Below are 27804 nucleotides of genomic sequence, written 5' to 3' on the forward strand. Positions count from 1 at the left end.
ATGGAGGGACAGGAGGACGTCTCCTCGTCGGATGGCGGTGAGGAACAGGACGGGTCGTCGTCCTCACGCCGTTCTGCCGTGCTGTGGGAGCGCTGCATCCGGCAGAGCATCATGGTGGACCTGAGCGAGGATGAGAGCTTCCACCTGAGCGATCTGGAGAGATCCTTCGCAGTGCACGTGTCGTCCCCGCAGGCAGAGTCTGCCGCCGAGGGCAGCGTCCATCTCGCCGGTAAGAACCACAGGTGTGCTGCGTGTTCTATATAGCATTGTTGGCCAAAACAGTGGACCAGGACCCTTCTGTGGGTCACGGGACCATTACGTACATTTGAATAGGTCCCTTTATTTTTTGTTTTTTTCAAGACTTTTTCAAAAAGTATTGCCAAAAAAAGCTACAGATTTCATGAAATAATACCAAAACAGTAATTTCTTGAATAAATAAAAGAAAAATCTAACAAAATGTTTGAGTTGTAATGAAAATACTCCAATCTACAAGCTCATAACGCGGCATGAGCTTGTAGATCTGCTATTTTCACTAGTTTGGGTCCCGGACCATTTCTATTTTGGGTCACTGTTCCAAAGCAGATGTCATCTGGATTGAGAAACCCTATACTGCGTTATGTAGCCTATATAACCTTATACAATGACCCCAGCACTTCTTACTGATCCATTGTATCCATTCCTATATGAGTTAGCAGTTCTTTCTCGTTGTTAGTGGTGGTGGAGGCTGGGGCACTGGGGCAGGTAAACTACACCTACTGTGAAAACAACAGTGTATATATGTCATCCAACCATATGATTTGGCATCTCTTAACATTGGACTTTTGTTTTGCTTTGTACCATAAAATAGTTGATTTGTAGGTTGTTGTATAGGTATTCTTGTTGTGTGGGACGTCTTGTACATTGTAAAATGTATGAATGTTTTATTATGTGTGTGTGCGGCGTGCGCACACACACACCCACACACACACACACACACACACGGGAAATGCTCCCACTCACTCTCACACACATAGAAATAAGCTCTAAATCATTATTGTGTTTTATCCTTTTGAGAGAATATCTTTATTATAAATGGGCTTTTTCAAGATCAATCTATCGAAATAAGCAGCGACAAACAAATCTATGTCTGCATGGGAAGGTCCAACGTTCAAATACATGTGTAAGTGACACGCAGCAATTATGCCATTACATTGTTTACATTCTCTTTCACTTGCAGAGAATGAGGAGCTGTCAGCTACAGAGGGCTCTTCAGACTGCAGCAGCAGCGCCAGCAGTCCGAGCGAGAGGGTGGTGGAGGGTAAGACCAAGAGCAGTGTGACGCGCGTGTCCCCCCAGAGACACAACACGATGATGGATGACGCACCCTGGTCCCGGGCCTACGAGGACTCGGGGCAAAATACCAGCGACGAAGATCACGAGGACCTGCCCTATGACGGTGAGCCCCGTAGCCCCGAGTCGAACCACAGCATCAGCAGCACGGAGAGGACCTCGAGTTCTGAAAGAAGAGGAACTCTTCAGGCGAGCCCCGGTTCTCCTGATCCGCCTGAATTGACTGCTGCAGGTGAAGGCGTTAATAACGTCGCGCGGAGTTGCTCTCCCGTGGAGGTCAGTGTTATAGAACCATGTCTGCCGACGGAAGGTCGATGCAGTAGCCCGGCTGAGGAATCCCAGAAACCAGACATGACCCAGCTGCTGTTCCGTCACTTCTCCCAGGAGGACTTGCTGGGCTCGGGCAGGCTGATTGAAGCGGAAACCATGCCGGACGTGTCTCTCCTGGAGAGCATGGATGAGACTTTACTTAGCAGGACCCTAAGAGGAGGATGCACCACCGCAGAAATCCATAGAAACGTGGGTGATTCAGACCCGTCTTGCAAAAGAATTGAGAGCACAACAATTGGTAACAGTGAACATGATGTCTGTGAAGGAAATGGACACAGGGCTGGTGACGAAAGCAGCACCACTTCAGAAGTATCAACTCGTTTGAGGCAGGAGGTTGAAGGATCGTTCGTTAATGCCACCTCTTCTGCCACTGACAGTAGTGCCTCAAACTGTGAGATTGAAAGCGGCGGTTCCGAGCTATCCAGGACAGAACAGGACAATGAAGATGACACAGGCCAGAAAGTGAACCTAGTGCGGACCAGGTCTTTCAGTGAGCTGAAGTATGGCCAAGGTCAAGTGCATTTCCCCCTCCCTGACTTCTCCAAGGTTGCCCCTAAGGTCAAAATCCCCAAAACTCCTTGCAGTCCATCCAGACCCGTTGCCCAGTCCCCCAGCATTATGCATAGAACCCAGTCGTCACCAGGAATACTTGAGGTGATCAGCAGAGTACTGGAGGACTCAATTCAGCCCTCGGAGAAGCCCTATGTCTTTAAAGAGGAGAGCAGACAGACAGGCACTACTACGCCAGCACTTGTGGATCACCTTCAGGTGATACTCCTGGAACTCTTTTGACCTCTTTTATGTACCAGAGGCAGAGCAGTGTAAATCTTTGATCACATTTTGTTAAAGTGATATTAAACTTCAGTAAAACCTTGCGTTTTGTAACTACCTTTAACGTGGCCATGATAGTATGTCCATTCCATACAGTATATTGCCGACCATCTTCTATCTTCATCTGTTGCTTCTGTACTTTGTGGATTTTATTGTCTGGAGAAACAGGTCTGAAAACTACAATTTTGCACATAATGCAAACAAAGAATAAAGAATTACATTATATTATATCCTATCTCTTGCCTACTGGTGGTGGCACTCACGTTAAATTACACCATACATGGGCAACTGGCGGCCCGGGGGCTTCACTTAATGCAGCCCTCAGATTAATATCAGAATACTGATAAATTATGTTATTGATTTCAGCTGTTACAATTCCAAACATGCAAACATGACCCGCTTTAATTACTTACAGTCTAAATTAACAGCTTGCTGAGTAGTATTACAAATAATGCGATGCGACACGTTTTGAACTTGTAGATCAGCTATTTTTGCTACGACATGCATGCAATGAGGCCCCTCTGGAGAGAGTGTGGAACTATAATGGCCCGGCCTCCATCGTCAAAGTTGCCAACCCCTGAATTACACGCTATTACAGCTATTTCACCTTTCCATAAAATTCTGAACCATGATAATTAAACATTATTGTTAGAACCCATGCACTTTGTATGCGTTGATTTATTGACCTGTTTCTGCATACAATGAAAGTGAATGGATCGTTACTTCCAGTTCCTCGATCACAGAGCACAGAAGCAACTGATACAAATATTTGGACTCATGCCGAGGTAGCTAGTATTGCTACAACCCAGGCTTTAAGGAAATGCTTGAACTGCTTTATTATAACCTTTTGTCCTTCCAATTCTAGGCTGAATATGATAAATTACTGACCAAGTATGCCGAGGCAGAGAACCTCATTGATCAGATGCGACTGGGAACCAAAGTAAGGGATAATTTCTCTGACGTGTCTTACCAAACAAGATCTCAGCAAACTAAGCAACATAATTTATGAAACTCTTTTTATAGACTCAGGCTCCCTCAGACCTCCTTGAGATAGAGTACGGTTATCCACAGGACAACCAAGGTAACGGAGGCCATCTTGGATTGATGTCCTATTCCTTTCCTCCTGCAAGTAGGTCTTTGTCATTTGATATTTTGACAGCTACTGTCTCAGCCTCACTAACAATTAAGTAACAAATGACACAGAGGGCTCTTGGTTACCTTGGTGACGAATGGGGACACAGTTCTTGTTCAAATATATCAGCTCCTTCTGGAACACTTTATGTACTTTATATGTCTTTAAATGTTCTGATCAATTGAAAATGTTACAAGTAAACAAGTCTTAGTGCTTTTTTTGGTTTTATCCTCTTAGGAGATTTTGAATTGACCTGTACTCTCCTTGAACTGTACACATTTTACAAAGTGTTAATAACATTTTCCATCCATCCATCCATCAATCAATCAATCAATCAATATGAAAAATGATGATCACGTTAAGCAGTTCGGGACCATTTTATTATCTGTTTTACGAAACATGGTGTTTCATGGTTTTTTTTACAGCCAAGTTTGTCGAGGAGGCTGTGAATGCAATGTATTCTACCCAGCTCGAACCCCAGAGTCCCAGTGATGGGGAGAGATTGACTGATGAGCTAAGAGACGTCATCAGCCACTTCTTGCAGAAGGTTGCCCTTAACCATACTTCTCCGTACGATGGACTGTGCATGCACAAATTGCCGATCCACAAGGCGAGCTTGTAGATCAGCTATTTTAGCTATTTTTGCTATTTAGTCTTTTTAAACTCAGTAAACCTTCCTTTCAGGTGGAAGAATTCAAACTGTGTCTCAACAGCATGTCGATGAGCATCGCAGAGCAGCAAATGGCAAGTAGACCTATACTCGTTTTTTTAAAGTACCGGTTACTTGAGTAATTTAGCAAATAAGCACGTGTTGATTTGAGTTGACAGCATGCTTCCCAACAATGTGGTGCGCTGACCGTGACATGTTATTATTACATATGTCTCAACATCTGTCTGCATCTGTGTGTGGGTGTGTGTGTGTGGCGTGTGCTTGGTTCTTCATTCACCAGATGTTGAGGAGTCTGATGGAGGCCCAGGACCAGTTGCAGAGGAGCTACATCAGTAAGAAGGAGGAGCACAGATCTCTGGAGATGCAGAACTACATGGGCCTGTCCAGGAACACTGGCACCTTTGACCCCGACAGGTCAGACTTCACTCCGACCCTTTCAAGTCCCTGCATCGTGTGCTGTGTTTGTTTCGTTTGTCTGTTTAGCCTTTCTTTGAATGTAGCGTTTTAATGTTACGTAGCTGAGTGGACAGAGGGGCTGTCTGGTGGCCAGAAGGTCAATTATTAATTATTTGTTCACATTCAAGTTTTTATTTTTTGAGGGGTGCTGCCGCTAACCCCTCCAATGCATGGCTTTTGAAATTACGCCATATGGCAGGAGTTTGTTTAGGGCAATAATTGAGGATGTGTGAGACGTCATGTGGCCAATCTTGTGACTGGTTTCGTTTTATTTCATACAATAACACACACTGCATTCATGTCTCGTAACATAATAGTGGCAGTGAATCTGCAATCATGTGGCAGCCTCAGTGGGCCGCAGTGCGTGTGTGCATGCGCAAGTCCTTTTAGGTTCGCTTGTGTATGTGCATGCATCTCCTCATGTCGGGTGTGTGTCTTCATGTATGGATGTGTGTGTGTGTGTGTGTGTGTGTGTGTGTGTGTGTGTGTGTGTGTGTGTGTGTGTGTGTGTGTGTGTGTGTGTGTTTGTGTGTGCGTGCGTGTGTGCATTGTGCAGGCTTGTAGAGGGGGATATTTTCAGGCTAGGGATGCACCTGGAAGACATAAAGGAGACGATAGACAGGAATCTGTGTGAGCAACTGTCCCCTCCCCTGCACTCATCCACCCCATCCACACCCCTGTCACTGAGCACAGGCCTAATCACACCCTCCCTTACACCAACCCAGCATGAGGTAACTCACTCACTCACTCACTCACTCACTCAGTCACTCAGTCACTTAGTCACTCAGTCACTCAGTCACTCACTCAGTCACTCACTCTCTTTCATGTATCTCACGTAGGCAGATGATCTCTGACGATTTGCCCTTTCATTAATTTGCCCTTTCTGGATCTCAACGTATTTGTTTTGCCCCTTTGACCAACCTGTAGTTGCTAGTGCATGCAGTGATAACCTCCCTGGCTGTCCTCCCTCCCACAAACACGGCCAATTATGTTTGTTGGAACTCCTGGCCAAGCCAAATTCTCCAACCCCATAATTTCCGCAGTTGTGGGCACCAGGAACTTTGCTCCTGCGCCACCCGAGAGCGCCTCTTTCATTTCCTCTTTCTGTTTCTCATCCTCATAACAACTACTGCATGTTTTTTGTCAGTGGCGCTAGGGTGCTTGAGCACCCGTGAAGAAATAGGAACGCAAATTAGTCCCCCTGAGCTTCCCTCCCCCATGGCTGTCCTTCTGTCACGTTGTCACACCTTTACTGGGGTGGTGGGTGTTGCCTGTTCCCTTTTACCTCAGTTCGGGCATTAAAATGCTAATCTGGTGGCTTTTGTTTAATCTGGTACGAAAACAAAAACAACTTTTTCTCCCGCTGGGGCGGGAGGGGGCACCCGTGACAGTTATACAAACTCTTCGCCTCTGTTTGTTGTCACCCCTGACCCTGACTCAACTGCGCATGAACCCTAGTCCAAAAGAAGTGTCCCAATTTGTAACTGCATCCCTGCCTTGCTTCCTGTGTGTGTGTGTGTGTGTGTGTGTGTGTGTGTGTGTGTGTGTGTGTGTGTGTGTGTGTGTGTGTGTGTGTGTGTGTGTGTGTGTGCGCGCGCGCGAGCGCGTGTGTGGGTGTGGGTGTGAGATGACCGCAAATTATCTGGCTCTCATGTTCCGCACGGTTCAAACACATGTTTTTCCACTCTGGGTTCTGAGATGGTGATGAAGAGGAAGGAGGGTGGTGAAGAGGAAGAGGCAGCAGAGACCAGGGAGGACCTGGAAGGAGACCAATCAGAGCAAAGCAGTGAGATCATAACCACAGACTCTGGCCAGAGCAGCAGCCACCCACGGTAACGCACTGATCTTTGTCTTTTTTAATTTAATTAAAGTTTTATAGTTGTCTCCCTCCCCTCTTTTATGATGTTGATGCCCTGTAAGGCTTACAAGAATCACACTTGTGTGAAGTGAGCGGTGCCTGGTAATGTTTAACTGCTGTAAACAAATATTTAAAGTCCATAGACTTGCGCTGACATTGTGCATTTCCATATGCGGGCATGTGACATCAGAGACAACAGAAGCCGTGGCCTAACAACACCGATTCAGGGCTGTGTAACAGCAGCTCGGGGGGGGGCATACAGTACACACAGAAGGTAACTCTGATGGCCGTTCAAAGTTCTGGATGTATTTTTCCCCTGAACTGGAACTCAGATATAGCGGCGTCAAGTGGTCCAACCTGGACAGGTGGAGGACTTCAGTGAATATCTCTGCACTTTAAAAAACAAGTGGCAACTATGCAGCTGGTCAGCAAGCAGCCACCCACCCCCCTGAAGATGACCACGCTGAAGATGACTTCTCTGGCCGCCGTGAGAGCCCACCTGGACGACAAAGCGGTGGACAGCAGGACCGACAACGGACAGACTCTCCTGATGGTGGCGGCGGACCAGGGCCACCTGGAGATCGTCCAGGAGCTCATTAGGAGGGGCGCCAACACCAACCTGGAGGACGTGGACTGCTGGACGGCGCTGATCTCGGCGGCCAAGGAGGGACACGTGGAGGTGCTGAAGACACTGCTGGACAACAACGCCAACCTGGAGCACAGGGACATGGGAGGCTGGACTGCCGTCATGTGGGCGGCCTATAAGGGCCGCGTGGCCGCGGTGCAGCTGCTGTTGGAGGGAGGAGCCAACCCCAATATCTTTGGCCAGCACAGTGTCTACCCCATTATCTGGGCGGCCGGTCGAGGCCACAGCAGGATCGTCCACCTCCTGCTGCAGCACGGAGCCAAGGTCAACTGCTCGGACAAGTACGGCACCACCCCCTTGATCTGGGCGGCCAGGAAGGGCCACTACGACTGTGTCACGCACCTGTTGGCCAACGGAGCCTACGTGGACCAGGTGGGAGCCAACGGGATGACCGCCCTGATCATGGCGGTGAAGGGCGGCTTCACCGAGGTGGTCAAGGAGCTGCTGAAGGCCAACCCCAATGTCAACATCACGGACAAGGATGGAAACACGGCACTGGCTATTGCCGCCAAGGAGGGACACGGCAAGATCGTCCATGACCTTCTGGACGCTGGCACCTACATCAACATCCCAGACAGAAATGGGGACACAGTGCTGATCAGAGCGGTGAGGAAAGGTCACGTGGAGATAGTCCGAGCCCTGTTGAACAGATATGCCGATATTAACGTCAGAGACAAGGATGGAAAGACTGCCCTCTACTGGGCTGTTGAGAAAGGCAACGCGGCCATGGTGAGGGACATCCTGCAGTGCAACCCAGACACCGAGAGTTGCACCAAGGATGGAGAAACGCCCCTTATCAAAGCCACCAGGATGAAGAACATAGAGGTAGTGGAGCTGCTGCTGGATAAAGGAGCCAAGGTGTCCGCCGTGGACAAGAAAGGAGACACCGCCCTCCACATAGCCATCCGGGGAAGCTGCAAGCTGGCTGAGCTGCTTCTGAGGAACCCCAACGATGGCCGCCTGCTGTACCTTCCCAACAAGGCTGGAGAGACACCGTACAACATCGACTGCAGCCACCAGAGGAGCATCCTCACACAGATATTTGGAGCCAAGCACCTGTCTCCCTCCGAGTCAGATAGGGACATGTTGGATTATGACCTGTACAGTAGTGCCCTTGCAGACATCCTGAGTGAGCCCACCATGCAGCCCCCCATCTGTGTGGGTCTGTATGCCCAGTGGGGCAGCGGCAAGTCCTTCCTGCTGCAGAAACTGGAGGATGAGATGAAGACGTTTGCGGTGCAGCAGTTCCAACCATTGTTCCAGTTCTCCTGGCTGGTGGTCTTCCTCTCACTGCTGCTGTGCGGCTCTGTGGCACTGGCGCTGGGCTTTGCCATGGCCCCTCATCTGGCCATCACTGTCTCTCTCAGCCTCCTGGCACTGCTCTACGTCTTCCTTGTGCTGGTGTACTTTGGAAGCCGCCGTGAGAGCTGGAGGTGGGCCTGGGTCATAAGCACCCGTCTGGCCCACCAGTTGGGCTACCTGGAACTGCTGCTCAAACTCGCTTTTGTCAATCCCCCTGAGCTGCCCGAACAGACCACCCGTGCCCTACCTGTCAGGTTTGTGTTCACAGACTACAGCCGCTTGTCCGGCATGGGAGGGGACACCTCCATGGCGGAGTTGATCGCCACCCTCTCAGATGCCTGCGAGAGGGAGTTTGGCTTCATGGCCACCCGGCTCTTCAGGGTTTTCAAGAACGGCGAGATCCAAGGTAACAAATGGAAGAAGACATGTTGTGTCCCATCCTTTGTGCCGTTTGCAATGACCTTGGGCTGCCTCATCACTGCAGTGGCCCTGCTGGCTATCTTCAAATTGGATCCGATGAACGACATTGTGAACGTAGTGCTAATAGCCATGGCCACTGTGGTGGGACTGGCTTTGTTGCTCAGCTGCAGGACCTGGTGGCGGATAGCATACTCTGTCCTCAACCCCCAGAAGAAACGTCTACGCAGTGCTGCCAACAACTTGCACAAACTGAAGAGCGAAGGATTCATGAAGGTACTGAAGCATGAGGTTGAGCTGATGTCCAAGATGGCCAAGACCATTGACAGCTTCACGCATAACCAGACGCGTATGGCGGTCATCATCGACGGCCTGGACACCTGTGAACCACACCGAGTGCTACAAATGCTGGACACGCTGAGGGTGTTGTTCTTCAGAGGTCCCTTCATCTCCATCTTTGCCAGCGACCCTCACATCATCATCAAGGCCATCAACCAGAACCTCAACAGCGTGCTGAGGGACTCCAAAATCAACGGCTACGACTACATGAGGACCTTTGTCCACTTGCCCGTCTACATCGGCACACGTGGCCTCAGCATGGCCAAGAAGCTCTGCATGGCAGCCCCCTCCAACGGAGACCCCGGAGCAGCTGAGGGGGGGCATGGGGACACGGACAGGAATAAAACCATGCGAGAGCGGACCAAGCTCGGAAGCAAAACGTCCCTCACACACCGGCAGCGTCACATCACCAGGCAGATGTCCTTTGACCTGACCAAGCTGTTGGTCACTGATGACTGGTTCAGTGACATAAGCCCGCAGAAGATGAGGAGGCTTCTCAGCATCATCTCTGTCACTGGACGTCTGCTGCGAGCCAATCAGGTTGTCTTTAACTGGGAATGCCTGGCATTGTGGATCAACCTGACAGAAGAGTGGCCCTACAGGACATCATGGCTCATCCTATTCCTGGAGGAGACCAGTGGAGTATCTGACCAGGTCACACTGAAGACCATCTATGAGAGAATCTCCAAGAACATCCCTACCAGCAAGGACGTGGAGCCCTTGCTGGAGATCGATGGTGACCACCGAAGTTTTGAAGTGTTCCTGTCCTCCAGGACGCCTGTCCTCACCACCCGGGACGTGGAGAAGTTCCTTCCCTGCACCGTCAACCTGGACCCCAAACTCAGGGAGATCATTGCAGACGTGCGTGCGGCCAGGGAGCAGATCACCACAGTAGGCATGCCCTATCCCATGCTGGCCCCGCAGGAGAATGTGTCTTGCTCCCCATTGGGCTATCGCCAGAACTCTTCCGCTTGCTCACCAACAGGCTCCTTTTCCAGCACGCTAGCCCCCCAGCAGCACAGCACCAACTTCGGTGGCACCCAGCACCCCTTCTACAACCAGCCCTATTTCCCCGAACACGTGTATCACCTGCCACGGCATTACTCCCACCATGTCCCCATGTCCAACTTCCCTCATTACATTACATCACAGGGCCAGCCTAGGGCCCCGGTGTCACTTCTCTGCTTCCTGAACACAGATGCGGTTTGTGAGCATCTCAAGCAGCTGGACGGCATCGACCCTAACATGCTGCCTCGGTACATGTCCACTATCAAGAAGGCCAACATGAATGGCAGAGTGCTGTCCCAGTGCAACCTGGATGAACTGAAGAATGAGATGAAAATGAACTTTGGAGACTGGCAGCTCTTCAGGACAATGGTGATGGAGCTGCGGCACGCTGAGAGCCAGGCTCTGCTTCAGGATGAGTCAAGACCTGCCAGTGAGCAAGGCAGCCATGGAGAGGCTGGCAGATACTCCAGGGCTGCCCAGCATGACAGAGGCCCCTTCAGCATCAACCTCAGCTTTGAGGAGCTCAAAGGAGCTGTTCCGGCCTCCGAGACAGAACAGCAATCCACACCGGCCGGTGACAAACAACAGAATGCCTACAGGGAGCAAAATACTCTTCTGACCTAGCTCGATCAGTGGCCAGGGAAAAAGGTCTGTCCAGCCCCACCCAGGGTCCAAGCCTTGATGACACTACAAATTTGACGTTGGGTTGTGGATGCCCTGCATGGACCCCATCAGTGAAGGTGATGGGCTCTATTCACACAGAATAACTCGTCTTACTTCCGGGCCGCTTCCCTACTTGCTTCACAGGTGTTACCGATGATGCTAATTAAGGCTCTGATCCATTTAGTGTGCAGTGGTTCTCAAACCTTTTCATTTCAAGGACCCCATAACTATTTGGTTCCATTTGTACACTTGCAGAGTTACACAACCGTACAGGCCCATTTGGAACCCACTCAAGGACACAGTGAGCCAACACACACAATAGCAGCACCCTGACTGACCAGAATGGAACAGAGCCTATCAGCGGTAACACCTTTGACAAGGAAGTAGGGAATGGGCCAAAGTTCTTTCCAAAATGGTGTGTGTGCATAGAGCCCATTGTATGGTTCCTAGTTCGACACTTAACCCCCCTAGCTGCTCCAGATGAGCGGATTGGTGCCATGCATGCAGGTTTCCTCTGAATGTGAAGCGCTTTTTGGATAAAAGTGACATAAATGCACCATTTACTATTTTGTTCTATCATTTGAAGAGGCTTAGAAGCAGGATAACAGCATCTCATCCAGGACCCCAGGATATTTGGGTGACATCATTATAGGCTATGAATGTAAAAACAGCAAGAATTGCAGAACTACAAGCTCACAATGCATGCCTCGCGTTGCATTGGAAATCGAGTATACAGTGCTTGTGCTTGCAAGCTTGTGCATGTACTGTCTGTTTTTGTTGCTCGAATGACAGGCCACGTTCCCTAGCCCTTCCTGAGGGCGCGTCGTGTTTCAGGTACAGTGTTGGTGTCAGATTCCCCAGGGGACAACAGCAAACGGTCTGTGTCAGTATATGTGTCTGTCTTCTCTCTTACTCAGACACGTAGAAGATTCCGCAGAGGGACCGGTGGACCTCAGTATAGGTGAGGAGGACGAGGATGAGGAAGAAGGGAGGAGCACAGTCTCGACCGAGAGAATATTCACCGACGATGACATCGTATCATATTTGACCGGATCGAAGTCACCCTCGACAGAGAGGCGGTGGACCCCTGAAAGGTCAGTGTTATAGTACATACGTTTAACTCTTAACCTCTGGACTGGTTTCTCTATAATGGATCACCATTGAATAATGAAGAGCCAGTGCAGACTTAATCTGTCCTGTAATCCTACCACAGCGTAAGTGAGATACTGTATAGAGATGGGTGCCTCAGTCAGTCTGGAAAACAGCGTTATGTTATGCTGCAAGGATGGGGCTCTGTCTTGCAATGCTGTTGACAAACTGTCCACTCACTAGCTGTTAACACACTCAAGAACAGCTCTTAATAAATGCTTGAGTCAATGTTTGCATATACTGTAGTCATCTGTACATGGAGGGAATATGGCATACTTAAATTATTTGTAGGTCAGGCGCTGTGTCAAAAACGATTGGGGGAAAAAGGCTTTCCTGCATATAGTTTAAAAAATAAACTCGCATTGGAAATCAAGCTTACAGTGTGATTGATTGATTGGTTGCTTTGCCGACAATTTATTTTCAGAACACAAAGTTGTTGATGTTTTGTTTGCAGTATCAGCACCCAGTGCAGCGCTGTCCTCCAGAGGCCAGACAGTGAATGTGATCTGGGTGCCAGTGTGAATCTGGCAGTGGCTGTCTCCTATTCCTCTGACACTTTGAAAGTCCACAGCCTCTCGGAACCCACTCTGACCACTGCATCCACATCACAGGTCAGTCCACAGCCTCTCGGAACCCACTCTGACCACTGCATCCATATCACAGTGTATACGTATACAGTATGAGTACCTGTCTATTGTGGAATGTTATGCTGCATACAGTACATGCAGTTTCATTAGACTGGCCTACTTGGACCCCATATACTGTTGTTGTTGTTGTGTGGAAACTGATCCTTGTTTTGCAACCGCTTTTCTATGTTCCACTTCCTGCAGTATTGTATAACATCATTGTTTGTATTTCTTTGTAACAGCTATTGTTTATTCACTTTCGATTAGTGTCACATAAGTGTGGAAAATAACCTATTTTTGTACTGAACAGAGTCTTGCGTCATCACTGTCATTGTATTGTGATTTGGTATTGTTGTTAATTAGGTTTGCTATTTGTATTTTCAGCACGCAACTTTGTGTATGGCATTTTTGTGGTCTTAGAATTATAACTGTACCTCTACTCTTTTGCAAACCGTTATTGATTGAAGTATTCAATCATCAGTTCACCGCGCCTGACAGCAAGGTGTTCATGTAAAAAGTAACGTATGTGGATGACGTAACCAATTTAAGTTTATAGTACTGTATATATTAACTATATATGTCAGATGTTTCAAAAACCTGATTAGGGTCTGCTTATAGCGCAGTAGTTGAAGGTGGAGAGCTGGGGTGCCAAACAGAACGGTCAAGCACTGTGCATAGGTTGCGCGCTCTGCTCGTAGGCCAAGTTGTGTGCAAAGCGCAATTAAGTTGACAGCTCGATTCTAGTTAAGTGTATGTACTCAACACAATGTTTAGGTACTTACTACTTTTACAATTCTTTATACTTTTACGGTACTTCTACTCCACTACTACATCTCAGAGACTAATATTGTACTTTTACTACACTGCAATTATTTGAAATTTTGAGTTACTAGTTACTTCGTGGATTTTGTGGATTATTACGAAACATACATTCAGCCCTATTTTCACTTTGGCTATTTGAAAATAGCCGATCTACAAGCATCTTAATAATCTGACGTTTCTCTGTTTTCCGGGATGCAGATGGACCTGAGCCCAGCAGAGACAGACAGTGGATTTGGAAGCACTTATTTGAGTCAACCTGCTTCAGGATCATACCAGCCACAACTACTCACCGACAGGTGGGTTAGCCGTAGGAAAAATAAACTACTGCTTTTTACTGTATCATCTTGTGCCTCTCTAGCAGTTAGAGCATAATACGCCTTTCATGTGGAAGGTTGTGGGTTGTGGGCTCTGCCTGGGGTCAACATCAGCAAGGGAATGCGATCGCAACAGGTGCGCTCCAAGATTTCCTATGCACTTGTGCAAATGGCGAATGAAGTCGATTCTATTCTAATCTATTCTATGATGCCACATCAAATGGGTTCAGACTCAGAGCTGAGCAAAAGTCTCCTGCAAGCAGGAGCGTCTGAAGCCTGTCCCGGACAGGAGTCTCTGGACGTGAACACAGATGTTGTGCTGTATCATTTCAATGTCAACGTGAGAGGTTCATTGCACCAGCTAGCAGCCATATTTCAAAATTAGTCTTTATTAGTCTTTAGTTACCAAGTTGAGTCTTTCACCAAATAGGTGGTTCAATATAGCTTGTGAGGTGGCACAGTGGCACATTTCTAATTGCTTTTTGAGTGCTCTGCAAGTAAGTTATGTGTAACCTTCTTCTACAGTGTGCAGCCCCACAGTGCTGGGCTAAGCGGCGGGTCCGACAGTGAGGGCTCCTGGTCCAACCTCCAGACAGCCATCCATCCGGCCCCGTCTCCAGGACCAGAACAGCGCCGAGGCAGCTTGCCGGCAGCGTCCTGCCCAGCCACCCCGACAGGCAGCCTGCTGGCAGCGTCCCGCCCAGCCACCCCCACAGGCCAGCGGAGGAGGGCCAGCTGTCACTCTGCTGTCCAAACAACACAGCTGTGGGTGGAGAGCACCGCCGCGGAGCTCCGGGGTAAGGATGAGACCCGGGTTTCTGTTTGTGGAAGAGAACAATGACGCAAAAAAAGGTATAGCACAGTGTGAATGAACTATAGGTCTCGCATTAAGCCCTATATACTGTACTTCGTATGATGAATCGCGGAAATAGTCGATCCACAAGCTCAAGCTTGTTGATCGGCTATATTTTAGCTATAAAAAAAAAAAGAAAGAAACATCTGTGTGTGTGTCTGTGTTTGTCCGGAGCTAATCTCACCAACCACACCGACCGATCAGCTGCAGATGTATTGTGCTCACTGTCAGTATAGGCCACAGAAGTGGGTTTTTTTTCCACTATATATATTTGATACTTTTTGCAATATTTAACATTTAAACTTGTGTAATGGAAGTCAATGTGGCTGTGATCATGGTCCAAATAGGGATGACAAGGTTAATGTGGTTACATAACAGATTGTTACCTCTCAGGTACAGACCTCCATCTGCCCGCCCATTTCCCTCAGCACTTAGAGAACAGCCAATCAGAGCCCAGACTCGGTGTCGCCATGCAGTCACCACAGAGAGACAGCGACCTACACACATGTTCATGTGTCAACAGGTCAGTGTACAGTACGTACAACAAGATGGCACAGAGCTTTAATTTTCACTATGTTAACTTTTCACATATACCTACCTATACTGCATGACTTTAATGTGTACTCAGTACACAGGTGTACAGTCTACTGTACTGATTTCCCTCTGTGTGTGTCTGTGTTGTTTCCAGCAGTGTTAATTTTGTTGAATAAAACTGACGAACAAATGTTCGCCGACTAGCTTTTCTCACTGACAAAAACAAAACAAAAGCTATGATGACAAAAACTATGGCTAAATACTGACAATTATTTTTTGTCAAGAGATAAAAACTAGACTAAAATGTTAGGGAGGGAGAAGAGATGGACTATGACTATAACTAAATAAAGATTTTCTGTCAAAATGTACACGGGTTTCAAGTGAGGCGATCCTAGCCCTGCAGTCAGAGGTTTCGAGACTGAAGAGGGACCTGGAAGATGGCCTCATTCAGCTGCCTCATCTGACCCAGAGGATGGACTACCTCACCTCCAAGTACAGGCACGACCGCAGGCCCAAAACCAAGTCCAAGAGCCACCACAGACCAACTTCCAACAGGTGAAGAGCCTGGTCCTGTTGGGTGGGTGGGTGGATATGGTACTGTAGGTAGATAGATACAGTAGGTATAAGTAAGTAGCCATGGGAACCAATGGTTACCCTAAATTTGACTGAGGGACTGCCATTTTTTTGAATTTTCGTTTTTTCATGTCATATGAAAGCAGGGAATCATAGCTTCAAATTGACATATTGGTTGTTCAGTTTGGCCCACCAGGTTTGGAGATATGACGCGAGGACAGCGGGGGAAGTCCAAGCCAGCCCGGGCGTGCTACGCTGTGAAGGCGACAGCGGGAGGCGGTAGCTGGCGGGGAAATGTTAGCTGGGATAGAGTAATGTCTTGCAGAAAACAGCGAGTTGATAAAACAGGCTTGTAAGGTTCACTTCTGTGGTGGCAGTCTCTCAGTCAAATCTGGTCACAATTAGGTCAGGAGTGTGAGGTGGCTTACAATTTACAATTACAATTTAGGCATTTAGCGTAACGTTAATCCAGAGCGATTTACAGTAAGCAAGATGGTAATACATCATAATTATAGCCCCCTCCGGTAGATATATACGTCACAAGGCGTTCTTTGTATGTACAGACATTTATTTAGCGTATGCTAAATGCCGTGAGAACTGAATAAAAACATAAAAGACAATAACATTCAGTACAATATTCTCATAGAGAACAATAATAAAGAAACAATACAGGTTACAATAAACAAACACAAATGTAACAAATATACCTCATTGGCCGCATCCACTTTGGGGGGAATAAACGGGGGAAATCTTTCAGTATCAGTACATTGGCTTTGACTGATATCATGGGCTGGAAAACAGCAGATCTACATGTGGCAGCAGCAATGCATTTTAGCTGTTGCACGCTGAAGCTCTCTCTCAGAATGAACTGGCTCTGCCCTGCTCTGCTAATTATGAGGATCCAAAACACCCTTGCTCAATCAGCAGATCAGGCTTCCACTGCTCAGAGGTTTAAGTGACCTTAGTCAATCAATCAAACATAAATTACCCCAAAACACATTGAAAACAAAGTAGAAACACATAGAAACATGAAATTGACATGAAACAAAAAACATTATGAACTTCTTAACTTATGTACTTTTTTATAAATGAACTTTTAATTCTGTAGGCAGCTTTTAATCTTGATGACAGCTACACTCCCACCGAAATCACCTGGATTTCTTTAATTAACTTTTACATTTTTATAATCATAATCATCCTTGAAGTGTCATGTAGTGTGTTATGAACACTAGTGTATGGAGTGCATGAGAGGTAGAGGTTGCTTAGTCTGCTTCGTCAGCTTCAAGCAGGGTAACCGTCTTATGGATAGGCCTCTCCAAGTAGACTGGCTTGTTGAGTCTCTTTCCTTGGCCATCCAGTGCTGAACTTCCAATCAGCAATTGTAGCTTCCTCACACATCCATCTTCACCAGGGTGCACATCCGTGACCTTGGCTAGTTTCCACTCATTTCGTGGTGCAGTGTCGTCTTTCACAATCACTATATCGTTGATCTTTGCATTTCTGCGGGTCTTGTGCCATTTCTGCCTCTGTTGCAGGTTCAACAGGTACTCTTTCTTCCACCTAGACCAAAACTCGTTGGCTAGATATTGCACTCTTCGCCATCTTTTGCGTAGATAAATGTCTTCCTTCACAAAGTCTCCTGGTGGAGGCAAGACTATTGAAGACTTCATCGTCAGGATGTGGTTAGGCGTAAGAGGCTGTGGCCCAGCCGGGTCACTGAGTAAGTGTGCTGTTAAAGGCCTGCTGTTGATGATTGCCATGACTTCGTACAGGTAAGTTCGCAAGGATGAACTGTCAAGTCTTTGGGGTGCCTTATCCAGGATGGATGTCAACACACTCCTTATTGTTCTGATTTGCCTTTCCCAGGCTCCACCCATATGGCTCGCAGATGGAGGGTTCATGACAAACTCACAGCCTAGTTGCTTTAAGGATTCTTGATCCATGTTCTTCACAGCTTCCAGAAACTCACGTCTTGCACCAACAAAGTTAGTACCTTGGTCTGATTTCAGTTGACGGACGTTTCCACGTAGGGCGATGAAGGAACGGAGTGCATTAATAAATGCATCGGTCGTCATGTCATCAAGGAGTTCAATGTGCACAGCACGAGAGCAAAGACAGGTGAACAGCAGCCCATAGCGCTTCAGCTCCTTCCTTCCATCCTTGACATGGAACGGCCCAAAGCAGTCCATACCACAATAGGTAAATGGAGGAGTTGCTTCCATTCGCTCACGGGGTAAATCCGCCATCTTTTGTTCCTCTGTACACCTCCTGAACTTCCTACACTTGACACACTTATAGATGTAAGAGGACACAGCTTGACTACATCCAAGGATCCAGATGCCATTTGATCTCAACTCATTCATTGTTATGCCTCGTCCTTGGTGTTCCACCCTTTGATGGTAGTGGTCGATCAGTAACATTGATACGTGGCTGGTCTTCGGCAAGATGACTGGATGCTTGATGTGCGGATGCAAATCAGCATGTTCTAGTCGTCCTCCCACCCTGAGGATACCTTGTTCGTCCATGAAGGGATTCAGACGGTGCAGTCTGCAGGTCTTATCCGTGCCGATCTCTGTCTTGAAGACTCTGGATTTCTTCAGAGAAGGTTGCTCTTTGGACAATACCTATGATGGTAAGTTCAGCATCCTTTCTCTCTTCGAGACTTGTGGCTTCATTGGTTCTTGACGTCAAACCTTTAAGCTCCTTGACACGACGCATGAGTCTTGCAATGGCTTTGACTAAACTTGTCCAGCTGGAGAACTTCAGGAAACGATCAGGCAGTGAAACGTCTGTTGCCAAGGTCTTATGTACGATGGTCTTACGAACTTCTGGGTCTTCAACTGCTATGTCTCCCACCTTAACATCTCTGCTGGGAAGCTCGTCACACCAGAGGAAATCTGGACCAGTAAACCAGTTGGAAGCAATGAGGTCCTTTGCCTTGAGGCCTCTTGACACGTGGTCTGCTGGATTTTCTTCAGAGCGTACATGTCTCCATTGACTTGGATTGGTACTTTCTTTGATTCGTGTAATGCGGTTTGCCACGAAAACATGAAATCGCCTGGCGTTATTGTTGACGTAACCCAGGACGACCTTTGAGTCGGTCCAGAAGAACTCCTGGACATCTTCTATATCCAACTCCTTTCTGAGCAGGTCACTTGTACGAACAGCAACAACCGCTGCTGACAGCTCAAGTCGTGGGATTGTGGTGATCTTCGTAGGTGCCACTCTGGACTTGCCCATGACTAGAGAACAATGGATTTGGCCTGATGCACTGACTGCTCTTAGGTAAGTGCATTCTCCATACCCTGTGACACTTGCGTCGGAGAAGTGATGGAGTTCATACTTCTTGACTTCTTTGAAACTTGCTGGCAGGTAACATCGCTGTATCTTGACATCAGCTAAGTTCTGCAGGTCCAAGAGCCAGGACTCCCATTTTGGACGTAGTTCTTCAGAGAGTGGCTCATCCCATCCAATCTTGTCTCTGCACATCTGTTGCAGTATTTGCTTCCCAACTAGGATGAAGGGTGCTACAAAGCCAAGTGGATCAAAGATGGACGCTACTGTCGACAGTACTCCTCTTCTAGACAGCGGGTGTTCATTTACTACCACTCTGAACTGAAACTGGTCTGAAACAAGACACCATCGTACACCTAGGGCTCTTTCAAGCTGCGGCTCACCCAAGGCTAGATCTAGATGTCTTACTGTTTCAGCACATTCTTCTTTAGGGATGGATGCAAGCACCTCCTGACTGTTGGAAATGAACTTGTGGATTCGCAGCTTGCCTGCGCTGCAGATCTGCCTTGCTTCACTGACCAACTGTATTGCTTCATCTGCAGTTGCCAGACTTATCAGACCGTCATCCACATAAAAGTTCCTTTCGATGAAAGCGATGGATGCTTCACTGAAGCGGCCTTGTCCTTGTGCAGCAACGTACTTGAGGCCATAGTTTGCACAGCCTGGCGACGAGGCTGCTCCGAACAGGTGCACTCTCATCCTATATACTGATGGTTCTGATTGAAAGTCTCCATCATCCCACCAGAGAAATCTCAGATAGTCTTGGTCTTCTGCTCTTACGTGGAATTGATGGAACATGCGTTCAATATCGCACATTATTGCTACTGGACCCTTGCGGAACCTACAGAGGACACCTACTAGTGAATTTGTCAGTTCTGGTCCGGTGAGCAGATGATCATTCAACGACATGCCCTGGAACTTCGCAGAGCAGTCGAACACAACCCTTATCTTTCCGGGTTTCTGAGGGTGATAAACCCCATGGTGAGGGATGTACCAGACAGGACCTTTGTTCATTTCTTCAGCTGGAACCTTTTCAGCATCTCCACGCGTGATTGTTCCACTCATGAAGTCAATGTAGTCTTTATGGTACTGCTTGTCTTTCTCGAATCTCCTTTTCAGACACTTGAGGCGGTGATTTGCACACACTCTATTGTCTGGTAGACTTGGTCTGTCTTCCTTAAACGGCAACGGCATTTCACAGTGACCGTTGGCCTTGATCTTGATTCCATCCTCCATCGTTGCGATGAAGCGCAGATCCTCTTGGGAAAAATGAGCATCCTCTGCAGTTCTCTCATTGAAGTCTGATTCAAGCACCCGTATCACGTCTGGTGGAGTGACAACTTCTCTGACTTGTGTTCGGCAGATGTATCGGACTTCACTTGTTTGATTAGCATGCGAGTGAAGATTTGGTGTCACTTCTTTGACAACAATCCTGTGGCTGCTTCCAATTACATCGCCATAGTCGACACAGGGATTGACACAGCCGACTATACTCCAGCCGAGGTCTGTTCTTTGGGCAAAAGGCTCATTGTCTTTGCCTGACACCACTTCTCTGGGTAGCAGGGCATGGGAACAATTATAGCCAATAAGCAGACCAATGTCGCAATCGATTAATGGTGCGATCTCTTCAGCAAGGTACTCCAGGTGAGACCATGCTCTGGCAGTCTTGGGTGTAGGAATATGACCGAGATTGGCAGGAATGAACTCTCTTGTATAGGTGACTGGGAGAGGGATTTTCTTAGATGAGTAAAACCCCCTGTCTTGTAGCCCAGTTAACTTCTGACTTGGAATGATCGTGTTCTTGGATGACAATGTAGACAGCTTTAGCTGCACCGGAACCTTCTGTGTGTCCAGAGTGTCAGCTTTCTCTTGCAAGATGAAGGTGGTATCACTTTGGTTGTCCAGAAGTGCATATACAAGAACTTCATTCTCTGGTCTACTTGTGGTGGATAACCATACTGGAACAACTGTGGAAGTGCAAGCATTGCTCCTATCCTGCACTACACGGTGTGATGTTGCTTCACTTGCCGTTTCATCTGTATTGTCCTTTGACCTTTCTTTGTCCTTTGAGTGCTTCTCACTCTCCTTTTGTTTGTCATCCTTCTGTGGTTTCTTTCCGTCGTCTTTGGTACGGTCTTCGTGTAAACAGGTAGGGTGCTTCCTTTTACATGTGTCACAGACACTCTTGTTGTCACAATTTTTAGACTGGTGACCTGATTTCATGCATCCAAAGCATAATCTGTTGGTCTGCACGAACTTGACTCGTTCTGCGACTGAATTGGCCATGAACTTTCGACATGTGTGAATGCCATGGTTTGACTTCTCACAAAAGACACACTCTTTAGCATCTGGTTTATCTTCAGATGTGCTTGTAGTTGCTAGTACCTTTGCACCAATACTTCGTGTCTTGGTGTCTTTGTCCTTTGGTGGTGTCCTTGACTTCTCGACATCACTCAACTTCAGAGCGTAAAGAGAGGTCACTGGATTACAGGCTATCTTGGCTTCCTTTGTGACAAATTTTACAAATTTCCCGAAGCTAGGGAATTCCTGCCACTCTTCCAGATTCTCAACGACCTTTCTGTTCCAACTGGCTGTCAGCCAATCAGGAAGCTTGGTAAGTATTCGTTGGTTTTCAGCACAGTCATTTAAGACTTCTAGGCCTTTAATCTGTGACATCGCTGATTGACAGCCTTGCAGGAAGTCTGCGAACTCTCTCAGTTCCATGCTGTCTCTGGGTCCTATCTTCGGCCACGCGGTAAGTTTATCTCTGAAGGCTTTGGCTATCACAAATGAGCTTCCATATCTCTCTTCAAGTATGTCCCATGCTGAATGATAGGCTGCTTCTGTGCCTAACAGAAAATAACCTTCTATGGCTTTCTTTGCCGGTCCGCCGACGTACTTGCGAAGATAGTATACTTTTTCATTTACTGGAATGTTCTTTCTGCCTATCAATGTTTGAAATGACATCTTCCAGTCTTTGTACCTTAGTGGGTCTCCACTGAAAACTGACGGCTCTGGTACAGGGAGTCGGCTTGCATTGATAGACTCGGCAATTGCTCTGGCGATTGCTGTAGCGCTATCCTCTTGCTGAGCACTAGCAGCAGGTTGGCTTGTGACTGCTTGTGTCATCTGCTGGGCATTAGTAGCAGGCTGGCCCCTTGTGGTTGCTTGGGTTATCATAGCCGATTGTGCTTGTGAGACATGTTGTGGTGATGCCACATATTGCACAGGCAGACGCTTTGACTTAAGTGTGGGTTTCAGTTTCATAGATTTGCTGTCTTCAAGCAACTCCGATATGTCGTCATCTGAGCCCACTTCTTGTTCATACACTTGTAGACGTGCCTTTGCAGCATTCATCTTTTTGACTGCATCTAAGCGCTCTAACTGCCTGCGCTTCTCTTCTAAAGCACTTTGCCTTGCAGCATTTTCCACTTCTTGCTGTGCAAGCCTTTGCCTGTTCTCAGCGTCAATGGTTGCAAGCCTTTGCCTGTTCTCAGCGTCAATGGTTGCAAGCCTTTGCCTGTTCTCAGCTTCAAGGGTTTCAAGCTGTTGCTTCTCATAGTCCATTACATTTAGGACATCTAAAGTGGCTTGATTTGCAGCTAGATCTGCTGCAGCTTCTTGTTTCTTTGCAGCGGACAGGTTTGAGTGCCTTGATCTTGTGGTTGGTCTACTTGTAGACACTGAAAGTTGGCTGGCACTGAATGTGAACTTCGAGCTAGACTCACTCAAAGCATCTTGATTTCTGTCCTTAAAAGCACGCGTCAGGATCTCTGACACCGCTACACAAGTGTCGACACGACGGCGGGTCTGGCTTTCAGGGGTAATGTGTCGGCGTAAGTCAACATAAGCTTGTGTTACATCTTTCTCAGCACAGCTGACCTTGGTCATAACGCTTTCCAATATGTCATTGGATAGAGCTTCATTGAATGCTTTCTTAGCCTCCTTGGCAAGAGCTTTCCATTTTTCATAGGAAGTTGTGAAGTGATGCTGAATATTTCTTATTTTGTCATCTTCAAGGTTTTGACCTTTTTCAGTAAGCTTTCGGGTTCTCCGGCTTCTTCGCGGTTTATCTGCATCATCTTCACTCTCTTCTGACACATTGTCGGCCCCTTTTAGTACCTCAATTCCCGATTGTGTGTTAGTGTCTAAAGGTGCATTATCAGTACTGGTAGACTGGTGCACTAACGCATCAACTGTAATGGTAACGTTTAAATCTGTTTTACTGGCTTCGTGCTCAGACATCTTTAGAATTGTTTAAATTGACTGTAAGCTATCCTAAATTAGTAGCTTTTAGCCTTTATAGCTTAAACAAAAACAAAAAACAACAGTTAAATTAACTGGCTTAACCTAAAATAATACTACGGTTTTGGAATGTAACACTTGCAAATTAACTTGGATTTTAGTTTGACACAGCTACAATAATAGAAATAGTCATCAAGGATCATAAGTAAGCTAAGAACCTAACATCCGTCTAACAGTAGAATGAATCACAGTGGCTTTGATGTGAAATAATAGCGTCATGTGCATTCCCGCGGACATGTATTTCACATGATGTACAAACTACACCCCCTAGACATCACGCTAGTATGTCGACGCAGGGACATACTAGCATACTAGGGAACTCCTTGCAACAAAACAGTTTTAAGGTAAACGGTAAACCGCACCAATGCAACTCCTTGCAACTGCCATTGGGGATAATTGTTGCAAGTGGTTGCAAGTTGCACGTTGCAAGGAGTTGCATGGCGATCATTAGTGCGGTTTGGGCTTTACCCCCAACCCAACCCTTGCTGCTGTGAGCCAAGCAGGTAGTACTAGGTAGTATAGGTACTAGGTAGTTTGGTAGGTACGTACATGGTGCCCTGATGCTGTTGCTGTGTGTTTTAGTCTGAGAAAGACATCAGTAAGCAGGTCTGAGAGAGACAGTGGGAGCTGCCCCAGTCCGGTCAAGATAGAAGACTGGATCTCCACAGACATCAGCAAAAGCAAAGGTACACCCACCACCATTATATAACTAACTAAAGTATGGAAATCTGATTAAATGTAAAGCCTGCTCACTCTGTACTCAACTCATTTTGATCCTTTGCTTCCCAGGTACAGACAGTGGAGGTGACACGGATACCTCTGCTGTCCTGCTGCAATTCCACAGCTCGCCAGTAGGGAGCAGGAGAGACAGCTTCGGTCTTTACTCAGCTTTCGAGTTTCCTGGGAAAACTCAGAGAAACAAGACGCTCTGTGACAGAGGTCCGAGCCATGCTCATGCCCTGCTCTATCCCAATTCAACGTGTAACAAATCTGTCCAAATTACACCACAGCTGAGATAATGTATTATCATGACTGTCCCCTCCAGGGCCAGAGGAAAACCACTCAGCCTTGGGCGTCACCCACTCGACTTTAAAGACAGGGAAGCAGGGTTTCGTAAACGCCGCTCCCAGAACAAGTAAGCAACTGTTTCTTAGTTCGCAGGCGTTGAATTGAAATTGAAAATTCCAATTCTTAAGATTATTGTGCCAGTTTAACCACTTTCAACCTTGAGTCCCTATTTTGGGCATGTCATATTAAATTGTCAAAGAAAGAAAGAAACTTTTGAACATTGTAGGCCCTATAGTGAATCTACAACATAATTTTGCCTTGAGATTTTGACTTGCCCACTGGTGTGCCTTTCTTTGGTACAAAGAGTTTGGAACCCACTGAAAACCTGCCAGTTTATGCAACCTTATAGACCTTTAACTCTTGACACTGTCAAATGAAATCAAATGGACCCTTGCAGGTCCATTTGGTTTCATTTTACACTCTCAAGAGTTCAATTAATTATAAACATCTGCATAACTTAATTTACACAATTAGAGAATGTAGAAGAATTGTTATTTTGATCAACGTTTGCCTGTTATCTCTCCTATGGTACCAGTGCCACATCAATAAAACATGGAATTGTGGGCAAAATCTTATCCAACAATATCAAAATATTCTTTAGTTTGGGTCTGAGAGTAATAATGGACATTGACATGAAAAAGGTTGAAAGCGCTGCTCTACCGTATGTTTCTGTGTGTGGCAGCAGCAGCAGGGGACATGGAGAGGGTTTCCACTCATGGCTGGTTCTCCGCTGTCGCCACCGCTCCCTCTTCCCAGAAGCCCCTGCTTCAGGTCAACTATGGCTCCTCCTGCAGCCTGCCTGCCAGGTGACTGCACTCATTTTCCCACTCAACAGTCAACACACACCCAGACTTCGTGAGACAACCTCATTGTTATCAACACTGACTCATAGAAATCAATTGAAAATGGGCGTCTCCTGATAAAAATTCACTTTCTTTCAATTCTTTGTTCACCAGGGGTTATTATCTTACACCGGGGCTCCCCGCCAGGGAATGTTCCCTTTTTAATCAATGAAGGGTGGCTCCACTGCCCACGTTGCGTTGCGTGACTGCATTAGAATTCCCCCGGTTCGTTCTTTGACGCACGCGACGGAGACTCAACGCGCCCGGTGGAGCCCCGCCATTATATATATTTTGTTTTTTTCACTCAAAGCATAAAAAGAGAGCTAAATAAAAACTATGATGAATGATGCAAAAATATAGTTTTTCCACCACCATATTATGTCATACATACATTCATTCATCCTACCTGTTTTCATCTTCTACAAATCAAGGCTTTCCTCTACGTGAAAGACTAAATCAAAACACTTTCAAACATTGTATAGTGAATCTACAAGATAATTTTGCCTCGTTATCAGCCAAGAAATGTGTTCGCTACACGGGTACTGTTGCCTTGAGATTTTGACTTGCCCGGCCACTGGTGTGCCTTTCTTTGGTACAAAAAGTTTGGAAACATCCTACCTACAAATCAAGGCTTTCCTAGTCTACGTGAAAGACTAATAATCAAAACCAAACTGGTAAAATTCCTAAAACTAAAACTATGCAAAACAATATAACTGAAACTGATGACCATTTCAAAACTATAACTGGTGCTCACACCAACTGTCATCATCCAACATCAGTTACAAGGTGCGGGAGCCGCCGTCGCAGTGCGGGCCCCACTCCCACTCCCACCAGAGGAAGAGATCCACCCAGTCAGACACAGCACTGCTGCCCAGCAACGTCTACTTCCAGCGGACACCTCCGCCGGCCTCGGCCCCTTTGAAGACAGGCAGCAGGACCAGAAGACACAGAGGTAGCAAGGTGAGATGTTCTGTGACAGAGTGGCAGGGACCTGCACAAAGGGGGCTTTGATTCAGCCCCTGCCCTTTTACCCGACTGTAAAACAACTGCCCTTTCCAGACCACGAATGTATAGCATTTACTATGGTGGTGGAAGAAATGCAACTTGCCACTCATTTCCATGCCATACCAGAAGGCAGCATTCAGGAGAATTGCTTTTTTCCCGAAGTCTCCTGAACTTGAACACAGTATTTTGCATTGAACGAATTTGTTTAGAAATCCATGTCGTACACCACATCTCCACTATAGCTAAAGAGTCCCGAAAATAGCTGATCTACAAGCTCTTGTGAGCTTGTAGATTTTAGGCATGTGTGCAACATGACAACATGACCACTGTTTAAAGTATATTGTGCAGTGACAACTAAAGTCTCTGTAATGTTGTACTATTACTAAAAAATGGTCTAAAATAAAGGGATTTAACATCATTAAAAAGCTAGGCTGTTGCCTGAGTCCAGTGCATTCTGCCAACTTCCGGTCCAGGACTTTGTCACACTTCGCCTCCACTTCGCCAATAGTAGAAGTCTATGTAGAAGAGCCACCATTGTACTGGCAATGTCAGCAGTGCCGGATTTATAGAAGTTGAGGCCCCTGAGCTACAGTAATGTTTTAGGCCCCCTGGGCCCTCACGGCCATGCGGCCAGCCATTGTCGGCGTTCATTTTGACCCTGGCACACTCTCATCCATTCTCATCTTGTGTTTCCGTGTGTGTTGAAAGGTTACAATTTGTCTTATAACATATGTTATAAGACTTATGCCTCACAATGTGATATAAGCACTATTTAAGCATTTATAACATGATCAAAATGAGACAATTTGTCTTTGTGTGTTTACCGCTATGTCCAAGGAGGAGGAGATGAACAGGACCCTGGACCGCGCCATCGAGGCCGCGCGCCACATGAAAAGGACCACGGACCACATGTCCAAGAGCCTGTCTGCTGACCTGGCCAAGGCTCAGCTCTGCAGAAAGCTGCACAGCATGTCGCCACTAGGGGGCAGACACCACAACACCTTATAACCAACACCCAGAGTAGAGATGTTCTTACCCAGCTGATATCATCAAGCATGATGAAGTCCCAATCAAACAACAAAAGGACTGTTTTATATAGTTTTTAAAACTGTCTATCAAACGAAAAAGGGAAAGTTATTATTCCATTTTCAAATTAATATAAAGAGATGTGTTTTATTTATGATTACATTATTTATTGTCATTGTTGTTTAATGTGTATAGATCATTTCACACTTGATGTTCCTGCAGTGTTTATGGATATCAGTAGCTGACAGGAGTCAGGACCCAAACTGTTCCCTAGCATTGCAATTACACTGACAAAGTAAAGTATATGAATTATTTGAAAACAAATTTGATTGATTGAATACTTTAACAGTTTGCAAAAAAGCACATGAGGAGTACAGTTCATACAAATACAATGCTAAAGGATTGAAGAAAG

At 46.7% G+C, this 27804-nt stretch overlaps 2 protein-coding genes across 2 annotated transcripts; both read left to right on the forward strand.

Moving 5' to 3' along the window:
- aknad1 (AKNA domain containing 1) lies at positions 1-27661 on the forward strand (the record flags this gene model as incomplete). The annotated part of the gene is made up of 21 exons (XM_080779019.1): positions 1-229; positions 1217-2427; positions 3356-3430; positions 3514-3619; positions 4048-4169; positions 4307-4366; positions 4573-4706; positions 5305-5479; positions 6447-6580; positions 11899-12075; positions 12585-12741; positions 13777-13874; positions 14418-14689; positions 15139-15268; positions 15661-15834; positions 24034-24137; positions 24241-24390; positions 24497-24586; positions 25205-25325; positions 26141-26321; positions 27204-27661. The coding sequence occupies 21 exons, from the start codon at positions 1-3 to the stop codon at positions 27372-27374; spliced, it is 4071 nt and encodes a 1356-aa protein (XP_080635145.1). The 3' UTR covers positions 27375-27661.
- On the forward strand, positions 7091-10942 carry LOC308325349 (kinase D-interacting substrate of 220 kDa B-like; the record flags this gene model as incomplete). The annotated part of the gene is made up of 1 exon (XM_080777834.1): positions 7091-10942. Exon 1 carries the CDS (start codon positions 7157-7159, stop codon positions 10940-10942), a length of 3786 nt encoding a protein of 1261 aa, XP_080633960.1. The 5' UTR covers positions 7091-7156.
- Positions 27662-27804: the final 143 nt, after the last annotated feature.

Source organism: Protomyctophum bolini, assembly GCF_963924005.1.
Source record: "Protomyctophum bolini genome assembly, chromosome: 12".
Classification (NCBI taxonomy): Eukaryota; Metazoa; Chordata; class Actinopteri; order Myctophiformes; family Myctophidae; genus Protomyctophum; species Protomyctophum bolini.